The sequence below is a fragment of the Lontra canadensis genome, unplaced genomic scaffold (genome assembly GCF_010015895.1).
Source record: "Lontra canadensis isolate GAN:19392208 unplaced genomic scaffold, GSC_riverotter_1.0 scaffold1, whole genome shotgun sequence".
NCBI classification, from domain to species: domain Eukaryota; kingdom Metazoa; phylum Chordata; class Mammalia; order Carnivora; family Mustelidae; genus Lontra; species Lontra canadensis.
The window spans coordinates 26,711,513-26,729,378 of NW_022630995.1; the positions used below are offsets into that span (position 1 = coordinate 26,711,513).

The 17,866-nt window shown below is 40.6% G+C and overlaps 1 protein-coding gene across 3 annotated transcripts in view; it reads right to left on the minus strand.

The window, feature by feature from the left end:
* Positions 1-7,619: 7,619 nt before the first annotated feature.
* CWH43 (cell wall biogenesis 43 C-terminal homolog) overlaps positions 7,620-17,866 on the minus strand; it is a 54,314-nt gene continuing 44,067 nt past the window's right edge. For all 3 annotated transcript variants that reach the window (XM_032851990.1, XM_032851983.1, XM_032851986.1), the window contains 2 exons: positions 11,316-11,471; positions 7,620-7,883 (listed from right to left, as the gene is read on the minus strand). In XM_032851990.1, the coding sequence (XP_032707881.1) occupies positions 7,805-7,883; positions 11,316-11,471 (235 nt within the window). In that variant the 3' untranslated portion in view covers positions 7,620-7,804. The remainder of the gene's footprint in view (positions 7,884-11,315; positions 11,472-17,866) is intronic.

A 17,866-nucleotide genomic window follows, 5' to 3' on the forward strand; every position in this document is an offset into this window, starting at 1 on the left:
AAAAGGTTAAGTGGGAGATTCCTAAGCTAGATGATGTGGAGAGCACAAAAGATTTGTAAAACAAAGGAATATCTATTCTATTTAAAGTTGTTTTGGATTTCTATAATGTAAACTCCTCCCTGTCTTTCCAAGATCTTCAGTAAAATAAGCTAATAAACCCCATGGAGAGAGTGTTTTGTTTTACTTTGTTTTGAGGAAGTCAAGGAAGACTCGGAGTTCTAGATGTGCTTGTCACAGTAGAGAGGTGGCACCTGTTGTCAGTGTAGACCTGCTTCCTCAGAACTTTGGGAAATACTGAGCGCCTGCTGAGGGCCCGGCCCTGGCTAGGTGTATTAAATACACTCTCTCTACTTTGCATTGTAGCCTACCTAACCCAAGTCAGAAATGCAAGAGTGAGACCAGCTATGAACTGAAATATGACAGTGGAAAGTAATTGAGAGAGACCATAAAAACCTGAACCTTGCTCTTTAACCTCCCCACAACTCACAGAAATCTTTGGGGGGGGTGGGGACCACTGTCTCTGGGAGGAAGTGGAAGGAGGATTCAGGCCATCTTTTTTTTTTTTTTCTTTTTCCTTCTTTTTTTTTTTAAGATTTTATTTATTTATTTATTTGACAGAGAGAGAGAGAGAGAGCACAAGTAGGCAGAGAGAGAGAGGAGGAAGCAGGCTCCATGCTGAGCAGAGAGCCCAATGTGGGGCTCAATCCCAGGACCCTGAGATCATGACCCGAGCCAAAGGCAGAGCCACCCCAGATGCCCCAGATTCAGGCCATCTTACCCAGAGCTGAAAGTAAGGGGACCTCAGTTAGCAACTAGGTCACATAACTTAGCTGTATTTCCGTCAGGAGATAAGGTTGCTAAAGCACTTGGCTCAGTAGAGGGTCAAGAGCCAGTAGTTACTATTCAAGCTGTTTCTGTATCTTTCTGTCCCCCCAAATTGGCAGTAAGGATCCAGAGAAAAGGGCAGTGTTGTTCTCAGTTCAGGGAAACCACCACCACCACCTCGTGTCAGGTTCTCGAAGTTCCCCAAACATGATTAGGCTCAAGGGCTGAATTAGTGATTTACTGATGCACAGCAAATTGCCCCAGTCCACTGGGGTTTAAAACACCAGTTACTGTCTATTAAAAATTTTGGAGCAGCCAAGCTACATGGTTGGGTTTAGGTCTCTCATGAGTTGCCGTCAAGATGTCAGCTGGGGCTGAAGCAGAGCTTGAAGCCTGGCTGAGGCAGGAGGTGCCAATGGCTGAGGTGATTCACCAACATGGCCGCTGGCAGGAGGCCTTAGTTCCTCAGCACCTTTTCCCTACGGCTGCTTATGATATGGCAGCTGGCTTTCCTCAGACCCAGGAGAGTGAGACGAAGGTGGGAACCGCAATCTCTCTTACAACCTAAGCTTGGAAGTCGCATGCCATCACTTTCATTGTATTCTCTTCATCAGGAGTCACTCAGTACGTCTCTCCCACACTCAGAAAAGGAGAGTTAGGTGGAGCCAAATCACTTGTAGATGTTTTATATTTTATTTAATTAAATTTTTTTTGGAATTTGAGTATAGTTGACACTCAATGTCACATGAGTTGCAGGTGTGCAACATAGTGACCTGACAAGTGTGTGGGGGCCCTCTGTCCCCATAGAGCACTAGTGCAATTGCATTGACTATATTCCTTGTGTTAGGCCTTTTATTCCCATGACTTACTCATTCCATAACTGGAATCTCCCACTCCCCTTCACCAATATCTTTTCACTGTGATAATATTATTTTATTATTGTATCTACTATTTATAAAGTAACCAATCAATGCACCTAATCTCTACCAGGCATTTGATTTGTTATAGAACTGATCCCATCAACAATCTTACATTATAGATCCCTTCACCAATTTTTTACAGATTTTTAATTTATTTATTTAAAAGAAAGAGAGAGAGAGAGCAAGCATGAACTGGGGAGAGGAGCAGAGGCAGAAGCAGGCTCCCCATGGAGCAGGGAGCCCGAAGCAGGACTCCATCCCTGGACCCTGGGATCATGACCTGGGCTGAAGGCATATGCGCAACCAACTGAGCCACCTAGGTACCTCCCCCTTCACCTATTCTGCCCAACCCCTCTTCCCCCTCCCCTCTGGCAAACATCAATATGTTCTCTATATTGATAGGTCTGGTTTTGCTTTTTGTTTGTTTATTCATTTGGTTCGGTTTTTTTAGATTCCACATATGATGGAAGTCATATTTTTCTTTCTCAGTCTGACTTACTTCACTTAGCACAATACCTTCTAGGTCCATCCACGCTGTCCCAAATGACACAATCTCACCCTTTTCTATGGCTGCATAATATTCTTGTGTGTGTGTGTGTGTGTGTGTGTGTGTGTGTGTGTGTGTGTGTATGTATACATATCCCATCTTCCTTACCCATTTATCTATCCATGGACACTTAGGTTGCTTCCATATCAGGGCTACTGTAAATAATGCTAAAATTCCAAAGCAGTGATTCCATTTTCTTTGAGCATATACCCAGTAGTGGAATTGTTGGATCATATGGTATTTCTATTTTAATATTTTGAGGGACCTCCGTACCTTTTTCCGCAGTGGCTGCACCAATTTGCATTTCCATCGACAGTGCCCAAGGGTTCCTTTTTCTCCACATCCGTATCCTTCATTCACTGTGCAGAAGTTTTTTATTTTGATGGAGTCCCAATACTTTATTTTTGCTCTTGCCTTAGGAGACATATCTGGAAAAATGTTGCTACATCTGATATCTGAGAAATTACTGTGTTCTCTTTTAGGACTTTTACAGTTTCAGGTCTCACATGTAGGTCTTTAATCCATTTTGACTTTGTGTGTGTGGTGTAAGAAAGTGGTTCGTGCCCATTCTTGCATGTAGGCGTCCAGTGTTCCCCTGTACCATTTATTGAAGAGATGATCTTTACCCCACTGTATAATCTTGTCTCATTTATTGTAAATTCATTGGCCACATAAGCTCATATGTATGTCTGGGCTCTCCATTCTATTCCATTGATATAGAAGTCTTTTTTTGCATCAGTACTATATTATTTTGATAACTACAACATTATAGTTATATTTTAAAATCTGGGAGTGTGGTACTTCTAGCTTTGTTCATCTTTATCAAGACAATTTTGGTTATTTGGGGTCTTTTGTGATTCTATACAAATTTGAGGATTATTTATTGTCGTTCTTGGTACTTTGATAGGGAATGCATTGAATCTGTAAATTGCTTTGGGTAGTATGGATATTTTGCCTATTAATTCTTCCAATCCATGAGCATGGAATATCTTTCCATTTGTTTGTGTCATCTTCAATTTCATGCAAGTTTTATAGTTTTTATAATACAGGTCTTTTACCTCCTAGGTTAAGTTTATTCCTAGGTATCTTATTCTTTTTGGTGCAGTTGTAAGGAGAACTATTTTCTTAATTTCTCTTTCTGCTACTTTGTTGTTAGCATATAGAAATGGTATAGATTTGGGAGTATTAACTTTGTATACTGCAACTTTACTGAATTCATTTATTACTTCTGGTAGTTTTGGGTGAAGTTTCTAGGATTTTCTATGTATAGTATTATGTCATCAGCAAATAGTGACAGTTTAATTCTTCTTTTTTTTTTGCCTCTATTTTTTTGGTAATTTCATTTTTTTTCAGCGTTCTAAGATTCATTGTTTATGCATTACACCCAGTGCTCCATGCAATACGTGCCCTCCTTAATACCCACCACCAGGCTCATCCAACCCCCCACCCCCTTCCCCTCCAATTTCTCAGAGTTTATTTCTCAGAGTCCACAGTCTCTCATGGTTGTCTCCCCCTCCAATTTCCCCCAACTCACTTCTCCTCTCCTTCTCCCAAGGTCCTCTATGTTATTCCTTATGTTCCTCAAGTAAGTGAAACCATACGATAATTGACTCTCTCTGCTTGACTTATTTCACTCAGCATAATCTCCTCCAATCCCGTCCATGTTGATATAAAATTTGCATATTCATCCTTTCTGATGGAGGCGTAATACTCCATTGTATATATGGACCATATCTTCTTTATCTATTCATCTGTTGAAGGGCATCTTGGCTTTTCCACAGTTTGGCAACCATGGCCATTACTCCTATGAACATTGGGGTACAGATGGTCCTTCTTTTCACTACATCTGTATTTTGGGGGCAAATACCCAGTAGTGCAATTGCAGGGTCATGGGGAAGCTCTATTTTTAATTTCTTAAGGAATCTCCACACTGTTTCTCAAAGTGGCTGTACCAACTTGCATTCCCACCAACAGTGTAAAAGGTTTCCCCTTTCTCCACATCCTCTCCAACACTTATTTACTGTCTTGTTGATTTTGGCCATTCTAACTGGTGTAAAGTGGTATCTCAATGTGGTTTTGATTTGAATCTCCCTGGTGGCTAATGATGATGAACATTTTTTCATGTGCCTGTTAGCTGACAGTTTAATTCTTTACCAACATAGATGCCTCTTATTTTTCTTTCTTTCTAGTCTGATTACTGTGGCTAGGACTTCTAGTAGTATGTTGAATAGAAGTAGTGAGAGTGGACATCCTTGTCTTATTCCTGGTCTTAGAGGGAAAGCTTTCTCAGTTTTTCACCATTGAGTATGATGTTAGCTGTGGATCTTTCATATATGATCTTTATTATACTGAGGAATGTTCCCTCTACACCCACTTTGTTAAGTTTTTGACATAAATGGATGTTGAATTTAATCAAATGCTTTTCAGCATCCATTGAAATGATCATCTGATTTTTATTTTTTATTTTGTTGAAGTGGTGTGTCACATTGATTGATTTGCGTATATTGAACCATCCTTGCATCCCTGAGGTAAATCCCACTTGACCCCAATGATCCTTTTAATGTATTGTTGAATGCAGTTTGCTGATATTTTGTTGAGGAATTTTGCATCTATGTTCATCAGGAATATTGGCTTATAGTTTTCTTTTTTTGTTGTGTCTTTGGTTTTGGTATCCGGTAATGCTAGCCTCATAGAATGTATTTGGAAACTTTCCTTCCTCTTCTATATTTTTGGAATCGTTTGAGAAGAACAGATATTAACTCTTCTTTTTTTATTTAAATTCAATTAGCCAATGTATAGTACATCATTAGTGTCAGATGTAGTGTTCAGTAATTTATCAGTTTTGTATAACACCCAGTGCTCATCACATCATGTGTCCTCCTTAACGCCCATCACTCAATTACCCTAACCCCCAACGATGCCTTTCCAGCAACCCTCAGTTTGTTTCCTATAGTTAAGAGTCTCTGATGGTTTTTCTCCCTCTCTGATGACTTCCCATTTTGTTTTCCCCTCCCCTCCCCTATGGTCCTCTACCCTGTTTCTTATGTTCCACATGTTAATGAGCCCATATGATAATTGTCTTTCTCTAATTGACTTATTTCACTCAGCATAATACCCTCCAGTTCCAGCCACAACAATGTAAATGGTAAGTATTCACCCTTTCTGATGGCTGAGTAATATTCCATTATATATACATACCACTTCTTTATCCATTCTATTATATTATATCCATAATATTCCATTATATATACATACCACTTCTTGGATAAAGAAGAAGTGGTGTATATATATACATATATATATGTATCTTTGTATATATATATGAATATACATGATATATGATATGAACATATGTATATACACACATATATAAGAAGTGTGTGTGTGTATACACACACACACACACACACACACATATATATATATATATATATACATACCACTTCTTCTTTATCCATTCTTCTATTGATGGACATCTTGGCTCTTTCCATAGTTTGGCTATTGTGGACATTGCTGCTATGAACATTGGGGTGCAAGTGCCCCTTTGGACCATTACATTCGTATCTTTGGGGTAAATACCCAATAGTGCAGTTGCTGGTCATAGGGTAGTTCTATTTTTAACTTCTTGAGGAACCTCCATACTGTTTTCCAGAGTGGCTGTACAAACTTGCATTCCCACCAACAGTGTAAGAGGGTTTCCCTTTCTCCACATCCTCGCCAACATTTGTTGTTTCCTGTCTTGCTAATGTTAGCCATTCTGATTGGTGTGAGGTGGTATCTCATTGTGGTTTTGATTTGTATTTCACTGATGCCAAGTCATGTGGAGCATTTTTTCAGATGACATGATACTTTATGTGGGAAACCCAAAAGACTCCACCCCAAAATTGCTAGAACTCATATAGGAATTCAGCAATGTGGCAGGATATAAAATCAATGCTCAGAAATCAGTTGCATTTCTATATACTAACAATGAGACGGAATAAAGAGAAATTAAGGAATTGATCCCATTTACAGTTGTACTAAAAACCATAAGATACCTAGGACTAAACCTAACCAAAGAGGTACAGGATCTATACTCCAAAAACTACAGAACACTTATGAAAGAAATGAAGGAAGATACAAAGAAATGGAAGAACATTCCATGCTCATGGATTGGAAGAACAAAATTGTTAAAATGTCTATGCTACCCAGAACAACCTAGACATTCAGTACAGTCCCTATCCAAATACCATCAACATTTTTCACAAGAGCTGGAACAAATAATCCTAAATTTTGTATGGAACCAGAAAAGACCCTCAGTAACCAGAAGAATGTTGAAAAGAAAAGCAAAGCTGGTGGCATCACAATGCCAGGCTTCAAGCTCTATTACAAAGTTGTAATCATCAAGACAGTATGGTACTGACACAAAAACATACCCATAAATCAATGGAACACAATAGCGAGCCCAGAAATGGACTCTGAAGTCTGCAGTAAACTAATCTTCAACAAAGCAGGAAAGGGACAGTTTCTTCAACAAATGGTGTTGGGAAAACTGGATAGCCACATGTCGAAAAATGAAACCAGACATTTTCTTACTCCATACATAAAAATAGACTCAAAATTGATGAAAGACTTCAATGCGAGGCAGGAATCCATCAAAATCCTAGAGGAGAACACAGGCAGCAACCTCTTCAACCTCGGCCACAGCAACTTCTTACTAGACATATCACCAAAAGCAAGGGAAACAAAGGCAAAAATGAACTACTGGGACTTCATCAAGATAAAAAGCTTCTGCACAGCAAAGGAAACAGTATGCTGCCTCACATCAAACATAAAGACTCACTTCAGACATAAAGACACAAACTGAAAGTGAAGGGAAGGAAACACATTTACCATGCAAATGTAAGCAAATAAAAAAATAGAGAGTAGCAATACTTATATCAAACAAAACAGACAGAATCAAACAAAACAAAAACTGTAGCAAGGCCATTTACATGATAAAGGGATCAATCCAACAATAGAGTATAACAGTGATAAATATATATGCAACCAACAATGGAGTACCTAAATGCATAAAGCAAATTCTAACAGGCATAAAGAGAGAAACTGATGGTAAAACAATAATAGTAGGGGAGTTTAACATCTCACTTACATCAATGTATAGATCATCCAGGCAGAAAATCAATAAGGAAACAGTGTCTTTGAATGATACTCTAGACCAGATGGACATAACAGATATATAGAGAACATTCCATCCAAAACAACAAAATAAATTAGCAGTAAAACTTTCTTCTATTACCCCATATTCTGTATTTTACCAGAAATTTAAGAAAAACAATTTGGTGAAATGCTTTTACTTGGCAATATATTTTATAAATTGATAGAATTTCCCACTGCATAAATGCCATATTTTTTTTCCAAATTGAGGTTCTTTGTGTGTAGTTCCCCACTTTCATTCGTCTCTTCTTCTTCTTCTTCTTCTACTTTTGTTTTCCTTAGACTTGCTCAGTCAATGAATCCTGTTTTAAATAGCCTATAAAAAGTATTTGGGAGTACTCATATGAAAATGATGATTATTCTCATAATGGTGTCCTTCTTTGTAGGATCCAAATCTAAAAAAAAAAAGTAATTGACATGTAAAAGCCATTCAGAAAGGTACATTCCTACATAAAATTTCAACCATAATCTATTATGGTTTTAACTTATCTATTATAAAACCAGAAGAGAGATGATCAATTTATAAAACAGCAAATGCAGAAATAAAAAGGGATTCATGCACATGGGAAAGGCAGACTACACATTTAACCTTCAGAGTCCTCTTTCCGTGGTTATGAATCATTCCAAAAGCACAAATGTTTAAGAATTACTGGCTGATAACATTGGTGGAAAATAAGTCTGGATTTTTCTCTAGTCTTCAGTTTGAATAATATCCATTTTATGGATGAAGGGATCATGAAACCTGAAATGTTATTTATGTCACATTAATGCATATGTAATCTACTTTGGCACAATTTCAACTTCTAAATCTTCTATAGGTGCTACAGATGAACCACTCACTTTGCTGATGAATAATTAATTAATTATACAGCTCTGGTTGGGATGATGAAATACAAAAGGCACTAGAAAGGAAACTAAGACCTGAATAAATGAAGCCACTGACTTCCTTTTCTTCATCAGCAATTGCAATATCCACATAACCTCCAAAATGCAGATAGGAGGTCTGGGGTTTTTTGTCATCTCAAAACAGTAAGAAATATTAAAAATAACACCTCTGATCTGCTATTATCTGACTAGAACTGAGTCCTAGGGAAGTAATCAAGGATATGCCCAAAGATATAATAAGGAGTCCTCAGAACACTTCTTATAATAATGAAAGAATAAATGTGTAAAAACAACTAACTTGGTTAGCTATATTTGGTATATCCATAGAATATTATGCAATCATTTAAATAAATTTTCAGAAAAATACATTATTATGGAAAGAGGCTCATCATATGCTTTTTGGATGAAAAAAATGAGATTATAAATAGAGTGACTATACAGAATCCCTTGTACATATAAGTTTCACACAATTCTAAAGTTGAGATGACTGTGTGATATATAGATATATGCGCACATAAGAAGCAAAGATGCATCCAAAACTGTTACCAGTGATAACTTTGAATTGCTTAGCTCCCCACTAGAACATAAGCTCCGTAGGACAAAGACTTGGTTTTATTCACCATTTTGTCCTCAGTATCTAGCACAAGGCCTAGCGTAGGGATGACATCATGGTACTCATTGAGAACCTGTTGAATTAAGGAATGGAATTTTTGATGAACTTAGTATTCTTTGACTATTTTTATCTGATAAATGTTCAATACATATATATATACACATATATATGTTCAATACATATATATACGTATATATACATATATATAAATGTTCAATACATATATATATATACATATATGTTCAATACATATATATATATGGAATTTTAAAATTAAGACAAGGTTTCTACTTATGCTTCTGCTATTTTCATAATTACCCTGAGTGGGAAAGCAGATCTAGCTCCCTTCACAGGTGGTTTGGATCAATCTGCAGTTGTGATTAGCTAAAAATATTTTATTTGGACTTCTCCACACTCTTTTTTTTTTAAGATTTTATTTACTTATTTGACAGAGAGAGAGACAGGGAGAGAGGGTACCCAAGCAGGTGGGGTGGGAGAGGGAGAAGCAGGCTTCCCGCTGAGCAGGGAGCCCGATGCGGGGCTCGATCCCAGGACCCAAGGATCATGACCTGAGCCGAAGGCAGATGCTTAACAACTCAGCCACCCAAGTGCCCCTTCCACACTCTTTATGTATGAGAATAAGGAAATGGGGGAACCTTTATCTTTCCAGATTTTCAAGCTTCTGTGTAAGAAGTCACCTCCGTCAACCAAAGGAAGAAAACTCTGGATTTCACTTCAGTGACTACTACAGTGTTACTGTTGCTCTTGTATCTACCGCCTACTCAGCATTCACCATGCACTTCTTTTTTTTTTTTCCCAAACAACTTTATTGAAATGTGTCAAGAGTACATGTGCAGCACAAAGGTAATGAACGGGGTGAAAAAAATCACATGTATCACCATGGGCTATTCTAGGAGCACTAGGTTTCGTTTAAACCTTAAATTATCTTAGGTGGGGAGCACTACTGCTTTTCCCATTTTGCAGGTGAGAGACTTGAGGCTTAGAGAGATTAGCCAAGTTGCCCGCAGTTCCCCAGCTGTTTGCTGGCAGGCGTGAGGACTGGAACCCTGTCCCCTGCGGCTCTCAGAGTGCATGTTCTTTACTAGCGTATCACACACGCAAGGGGTGAGATCAAACACAGTGATTCAAGCAGTCAAGGCTCGGTGTAGCTCTTCATGCATTCATTCCCCACACTTTGGCACAGCTTTTTCGTGTTGTAAGGAAAGACAAGGAAGAAAAAGAAAACAGATACATTCCACCATCCCTCCCCCCATGCCTCCACACCCCGGGGAGCAAATCAAATGAAGTCTGAAAAGCTTCTAGAGAAGTAAGCTAGTAAAAGTAATAGAAATGTCAGATAATAGTAATGTACATGATATGTTCTGGGCTTGGTTTTATGCAGACATTTCTTCTCATTATCTAGTCATGGGAAGAAAAAAGAGCACCTCCTCCAAAGTACATAATTTGCTGCAAATAGGCTTCTCAGATAACCTCTATTTAGAACTAAACAAAATCCAATATATTTCACATGCTAGAATCTCAGCAGTGGAAATGAGTTTTATCCACTCTACGTAGCCTCTGTCCTAATCCCACATTAGAGTAACTGGGAATGATTTTTTTTTTTTTTTTAGATTTTATTTATTTGACAGAGATCACAAGTAGGCAGAGACGTAGGCGGAGAGGAGGAAGCAGGCTCCCCACTGAGCAGAGAGCCCGATGTGGGGCTCGATTCCAGGACCCTGGGATCATAACCTGAGCCAAAGGCAGAGGCTTTAACCCACTGAGCCACACAGGTGCCCCGGGAATGATTTTTTTAAGACTCAGAGCCAGAGGTGGGGCTCTCCAGGTGAGTCCTTGTACAGTGAGAGCTGAGACTCTCAGCAACCCAGCCCTGCTGACAGCTTCCACTTCAGAGCTCTGCCACTCACTAGCCGTGTAACCCTAGTGTAGTTATTTCGTTTTCCTCAGCCTGAACTTCTTAGCTATAAAATGAGGATAATGAGCGTACCAACCCAATGGTCGTCCCGAAACACCCAGAACAGATCCGGGACACAGAATCCTCAAATATCTGCTATCACTTTGGTGCCGATAGTGACGAAGATGATGCCCACGTGATCTTTCTCGCCTGACCCTGGGACCGTAACCTTTTACTCTATCCCAGAACGCAGGGACCTAACTTCAACCCAGCCAGGATCTTATCATTCTGACCGTGAGCAGCCTTCCCTGAACAAACCTCTAGAACCATATTTACTTCGGAACTCGCCACGGGATGATAATATATTTAGGTCCATAGAGGGGAGGCAGGTGCCTCAGGGAGAACTGTACTCACCTAGGATTGAAATGAATTTCCTTCGGAACTTCCCTCGGGTCTGTGACTACTTTCTGGTTGTCTCTGTAATTAATGGGGTCATCAGGGATCCTGAATTTGGCCATCTGAATTTCAGAGTCACTCAGTTGAGCACGGGAGATTCTTGCATAACCCAGTCTGTGGCAGAAATAGAAACAGTCTGTAAAGGTTTTATCACCGTACAGAAATCTGATAAGACCTAATAGACATCACCCGCGTTATTAGGCCAATTTCCCCATTTATGACTCTACTGGGTACATCGCTAGAATTAGCTAGATTTATTACCCCAAATATTTATCTAAATACTGCTCTTATTATATGAATGAATAAGAAACATGCACACATTTAATCAACAAAACGCACACTAATGAATATTCTGGTCTCGACAAATCATCTATCACACAATTACGTTCTGCATCAGGAACAGGAGTTCTCCAGAATGACAGGAGGAGATGCCTAAATGCTTTCTTACCTTTCAAATACCACCTATTTTCCTCCACATTTACAAGTCTAAAATAAAAGATTCTGTATGTCTGAAAAATAAATTGCACATCCTGTTTTTGCTTAGAGCATTCAGTTCTCCACGAAATCAGAGCATTTTATAAGAGGCCCAGATGGGAAAACGGGGGAACCATGGGCAACCAAGAATTCATTTTATTTTATTTATATTTTGCCTCTTCAAAAAAAAAAAAAAAACAAAAAAACGTAGCTGTGTCATTCATTCACTTATTCAGTGAACAGAGAAACATATCAAGTTTCTACAACACGCAGAGGCATCGTTCCAGATGGGGGGATAAACAGAGAACAGAGCAAAACCCTCGTCCTCAGAGAGCTTCCAGGCCAGTTGGGGAGAACAAATCAAGTACGTGCGTACGTATGAAATCTATCAGGTGGGGAAAAGTACCCAAGGATCCCGGAGGAAGCGGGTAGAAAGGACAGGGAACACTAAGTGGCAGAGGTTGCTAGTTTATAGCAGATGGTTGGAGCAGTGACAGCAAAAGACTGAACGGAGTAAAGAAACAAACCAGACAGATGTCGGCGGAAAGGTGCTCTAGGGAAAGGGAACAGCAAATGCAAACGTCCCGGGAGACGGGGCTGGACTTTTCTGAGGGCCAGTGACGCGAGCGGAGTGCACAAGGGCAAACACTGGGGGAGATGAGTTTGCACGCATGTCAGGGATGGCGGATGACGCAAAGATTTCCGTACCGACCGCTCGAAGGACTTCCGATATTCTTCAGACAGTGAGATGGAAATCCAAGCGGTTCTGTGCAGAAATGCAGTGGCGGCTGTGTAGAGAACAGACTCCAGGGAAAGGGTGGGAGAAGGGAGACCATTTGAGGCCACAGCAGTGATTTGGGTGACAGGCGGTGGGGACTTGAGCCAGACAAGTAGTAGGAGAAAGATTCAAAACAAAAGCTGTAGCTAGGTACAAAATAGAGACAGACAGAAACCCAGAGCTGGGGTGCATGGAGGTAGCAGGTCTGCCCACCATGAAGGGAAAGAGATCTGTGACAGCATCAGAATAAGGTGTCTGACAGGCTGAGCTATTTGTCTAAGCTCAGGTCCCAAATCTGTGCCATTCCCTGTCATTCTAGGTCACTGTCTTAGTAAATCTAACTTTTGTTGTTTATCAAATCTCTAAGATCAAAGTTCCAACTCATTTCATAGATGCTGCCTTCCAGGTCCTTCTAAAAGTCCTTGAAGTTAAGGAACCAGACAATCCAAATGGTCTGCTAAAACAAAGAACCTCTTATTGTCCAGTAAGTATTTATTAAGTGCTTATGTAGTACACGACCTTAAATTAGGTGGCTGAAATCAAGGTTATAGAATTGGTTTTATAGACAGAAATCAAAAACAATAATCCCTAACTTAATTAATTTGTTTTTTTAAACTTTAAATTCCAGTTATGTAATATACAGTGTAATATCAGTTTCAATATAGTGATTCCACACTTCCATACATCACACAGTGCTCATGACAAGTGCCCTCCTTAATCCCCACCACCTATTTCACTCATGCCCCTACACCCCCTCTGGTAACCATCAGTTTAGCTAAGAGTTTCTTGGTTTGCCTGCCCCTCTCTTTCTTTTCCCCTTTGCTCATTTGCTTTGTTTCTTAAATTCCACATGAGTGAAATTATATAGTATTTGCCTTTCTCTGACTTATTTCGCTTAGTGTTATAATCTCTAGTTCCATCCATGACATTGAAAATGGCAAGATTTCATTCTTTTTATGGCCGAAAAATATTCCACTCTGCGTGTGTGTGTGTGTGTGTGTGCACACGCATGTGTGTACCACTTCTTCTTTACCCATTCATCTATTGATGGATAGTTCAGCTGATAATAATTTGGCTATTGTAAATTATGCTTCTATAAACACAGGGATGCATGTATCCTTCTGAATTAGTGTTTTTGCATTTGGGGTGTATATACCCAGTAGTACGATTCCTAGATCATATGGGAACCTCTGTACTGTTTTTTCCACAGTGGCTGCACTAGTTTGCATTCCCGTCGAGGGTGCAAGAGAATTCCTTTTTATCTATAGCCTCGCCAACACTTGTCATTCTTGTGTTTTTGACTGGAGCCATTCTGCAGGTGTGAGGCGATCTCATTGTAGTTTTGATTTGCGTTTCTCTGTTGATGACTGATATTGAGCAATTTTTGGTGTGTCTGTTGGGCCATCTGGATGTCTTCTTTGGAGAAATGTCTGTTCATTTCTTCTGCCCATTTTTAGTTGGATTATTCATTTGTGGAGTGTTGAGTTTTATGAATTTTGGATACTAACCCTTTATTAGATATGTCATTTGCAAATACCTTCTATATCTTCTCCCATTCCATAGGTTGCCTTCTAGTTTCGCTGTTTCCTTTGCTGTGCAGGAGCTTTTTATTTTGATGTAGTCCCCATAGTGTATTTCTGCTTTTATTTCCCTTGCCTCAAGATATATATCTAGAAAGAAGTTCGTACGGCCGATCTCCAAGCAGTTACTGCCTATGTTCTCCTCTAGGATTTTCATGGTTTCCTGTCTCACATTTAGTTCTTTCATCCTTTTGAATTTATTTTTGTGTTTGGTGAAAGAAAGTGGTCTAATTTCATTCTTTTGCATGTGGCTGTCCAGTTTTCCCAGCACCATTTGTTGAAAAGACTGTCTTTTTTCAGGATTTTCTGTTCTGCTTTGTCAAAGACTAGTTGACCATAGAGTTAAGGGTCCATTTCTGGGTTCTTGATTCTGTTCCATTGATCTATGTGTCTATTTTTGTGCCAGTCCCATACTGTCTTGATGACTTGAAGACATCAAGATTCAATTAATAGAGCTTGAAGTCTGGAATTGTGATGCCTCCCATTTCGCTCTTTTTCAAGACCACTTTGGCAATTTGGGGTGTTTTGTGGTTCCATATAAATTTTGGGATTTTTTTTTTGTTCTAGTTCTGCTACCTTTTCCATCTGTTGTAAACTAAGTGTTTGTATCATCCCCCAAATTCCCAAGTCAAGCTATAACCCTAGTGGGCCATATTTGGAGATGGGACCTCCAAGGAAGTCATTAAGTTAAATGAGGTCATAGGGCTGGGACCCTGATCAGTACTGTAGCCACTGTGGAAAACAGTGTGGAGGTTCCTCAAAAAGATGAAAATAGAGCTACCCTATGACCCAGCAGTTACACTACCAGGTATTTACCCCCAAAGTTACAAATGTTGTGATTGAAAGGGGCACCTGCTTCCCGATGTTTATAGCAGCAGTGTCCACAATAGCCAAACTATGGAAAGAGCCCAGATGTCCATCGACAGATGAATGGATAAAGAGATGGTATATATACACAGTGGAGTATTACTCAGCCATCCAAAAAAATATCTTGCCATTTGCGATGACATGGATGGAACTAGAGGGTATTATGCTAAGCAAAATAAGTCAATCAGAGAAAGACAATTACTGTATGACCTCCCTGATATGTGGAATTTAAGAAACAAAACAGAGGATCATAAGGGAAGAGAGGAAAAAATGAAACAAGATGAATTCGGAGAAAGAGAAAAACCATAAGAGACTCATAATCATTGGAAACAAACTGAGGGTTGCTGGAGGGTGGAAGGATGGCGGAACTGGGTGATGGACATTAAGGAGGGCATTTGATGTAATGAGCACTGGATATTATAGAAGACTGATGAATCACTGACCTCTCCTTTAAAACTAATAATACATTACATGTTAACTAATTGAGTTTTTTAAAAAAGATTTTATTTATGTATTTGACAGAGAGACACAGCAAGAGAGGGAACACAAGAAGGGGGAGGGGGAGAGGGTGAAGCAGGCTTCCCACCTAGTCGGGAGCCTGATGTGGGGCTCAATTCCAGGACCCTGGGATCCTGACCAGAGCTGAAGGCAGACACTTAATGCCTGAGCCACCCAGGCACCCCAACTAATCAAATTTAAATTAAAAAAAAAATTTTTTTAAAGAAGAGACACCATACAGCATATGTGCGCACACACACTCTCTTTCTCTGTCTCTGTCTCCAGAACAGTGAGAAAATAAATCTCTGTTGTGCAAGCTACCCAGCCATATTTAGCATATATATGTAAATATTTATATATTAAAAATCTGCCACCTCACTCTTCCAAGGGGAAGTGATAAAGGTCTTGGGCCACAAGTATACAGAGCCAAATGATCAGCTATTATGGGCACTGGTACTATAAATATCACTGTTCCTTAGCAACTCACAGTATTTCCAACTTCATTTTATACCTACTTCAGTATATATCACAGTTTTTTAGAAGTTCTAATTAGAAGTTCTAATATCTGCATTAAAACAACCAGTTTAATAGGAATGTAAACAGAAACAGTGTTTTCAATCTGGTATCATATACTTTTTAAAACTAACACTTTAGCATCTCCCTCCCACCTTAACTCTTTGGAAACACCAAAATAATAGTCAAGCTATCTGTCCTACAGCCACATGGGCATGTTCTGGGCCTTTTGGAGTTCATTAGTGTAATTATTAGTGTAACCGGAACTATCTTGGCAACTCAAGGGTCTCCCTGTCTCCTCCCAGTAACCAATAAGGGTCACCATTTTATTAAGTCAGATCCAAAGTTCTCAGTAAGAGTCCACGGGGTCTGCTGCCTCCCTTCCCTGCCCACATACTCCCCCTTACCTCTTCTCCCACCTCCTTACCCCTGCACACACGCCAGCCCTACCTCACTTTTCATCAGACACATCTGCCCTCCTGCCTTCGGGCTTCTGCACAGGCCAGCCCCTGGAAGGCTCTTCTCTCCGCCACGGGGCCCACTCCTTCCACTCTCAGCTCCAATGTTACCTTCTCGTGAGACCCGCCCAACCCCCATTTACAGCGGCACCCCACCTCCATGCTCTGGACGCTCTTCCCTTGCTCAGGTGTTTCCCACCATACTCACCACCTCCTACACTACGACACCATGGAAGTGCGACTTTCTTCCCTCCGCCAGGGCAGGGATCCAGCTCGGGTTTGTTTACTGCTGGTGCCTGGCATATGTCATGCCCCATCAGTGCCTGTTGCCTGACGAATGCGGTGAAGAGGAGTTGGGCAGCACACGGCGCTTTCGCTAGACTAGGACTCCGGACTGAGCAAGCCGGGTCTCCGGGGAGAGAGGCTGATCCTGTCATTCTGTCTCACCCCTAGAAGCCAACCGTGTTCTCTCGTAACCGGAGACCACAGATCTTGCAGTTTAAGGCTACTTGGGGGTGATGAGTTCAACGTCAACCCCTAACTTCAGGTAGCCGATGCCAAGACACCCCCGGGTGATGACCTGGTCTGCGTGGAGAAGGGACTAAGGCCCAGAGAGGCCCAGTCCTAGAAGCTCACACCAGAGTTCCCAGCACAGTCCCGAGGAGGGTAGTTAAGAGGCATCAGGTCAAATATCCCCCAAAGACTGTGTGCTCGCAGGACGAGAGCTGTGAGTTTCAGGGACTGTCTCCAGCGTGTTCCCTCCACTGACGAACCCTGTAAGTGGAGGGACCTGTGACTCAATCCACTGTCTGCATTATCTGTCCCCACTCACCTCCCCTCGCTCCCATCACACTCTACTCCAGCCACGCCGGCCTCCTCGCTGTTAGACCAACAAATACCAAACACGCGCCACTCCAACTTCTGTACGTGCTCCTTCCCGTGTGGGCAGCGCTCTTCCTGGGGTGGACGCAAATGACTGCACGCATCTCTTTCGGGCCGCTGCCTGTCCTCTGGACCTAGCGCAGCCGCCCCCCAACCCACACTCCGCATCCCCATCCTTCCTCCCTGGCCTCATCCATCTTTCCATCACATCACCACCTGTCATTCGATTCTGCGCTTATTTTCTGTCTCCTTCCACTGGAACGTAAGCTCCGTGGTAGTCAAGAATTGCGTTTTGATCCTGTTAGATCCCCACTGCTTAGAACAATGCCTGGCACATGATAGTAGGTATTTAATAAATACTTGTTGAATGAATGAATGATTGAAAAAAATGAATGATCCCTTTTTTGGTATTAAACTGCTTTAGCTTTGTTTTAGGAAATAGGGCCTACAAAACAGATT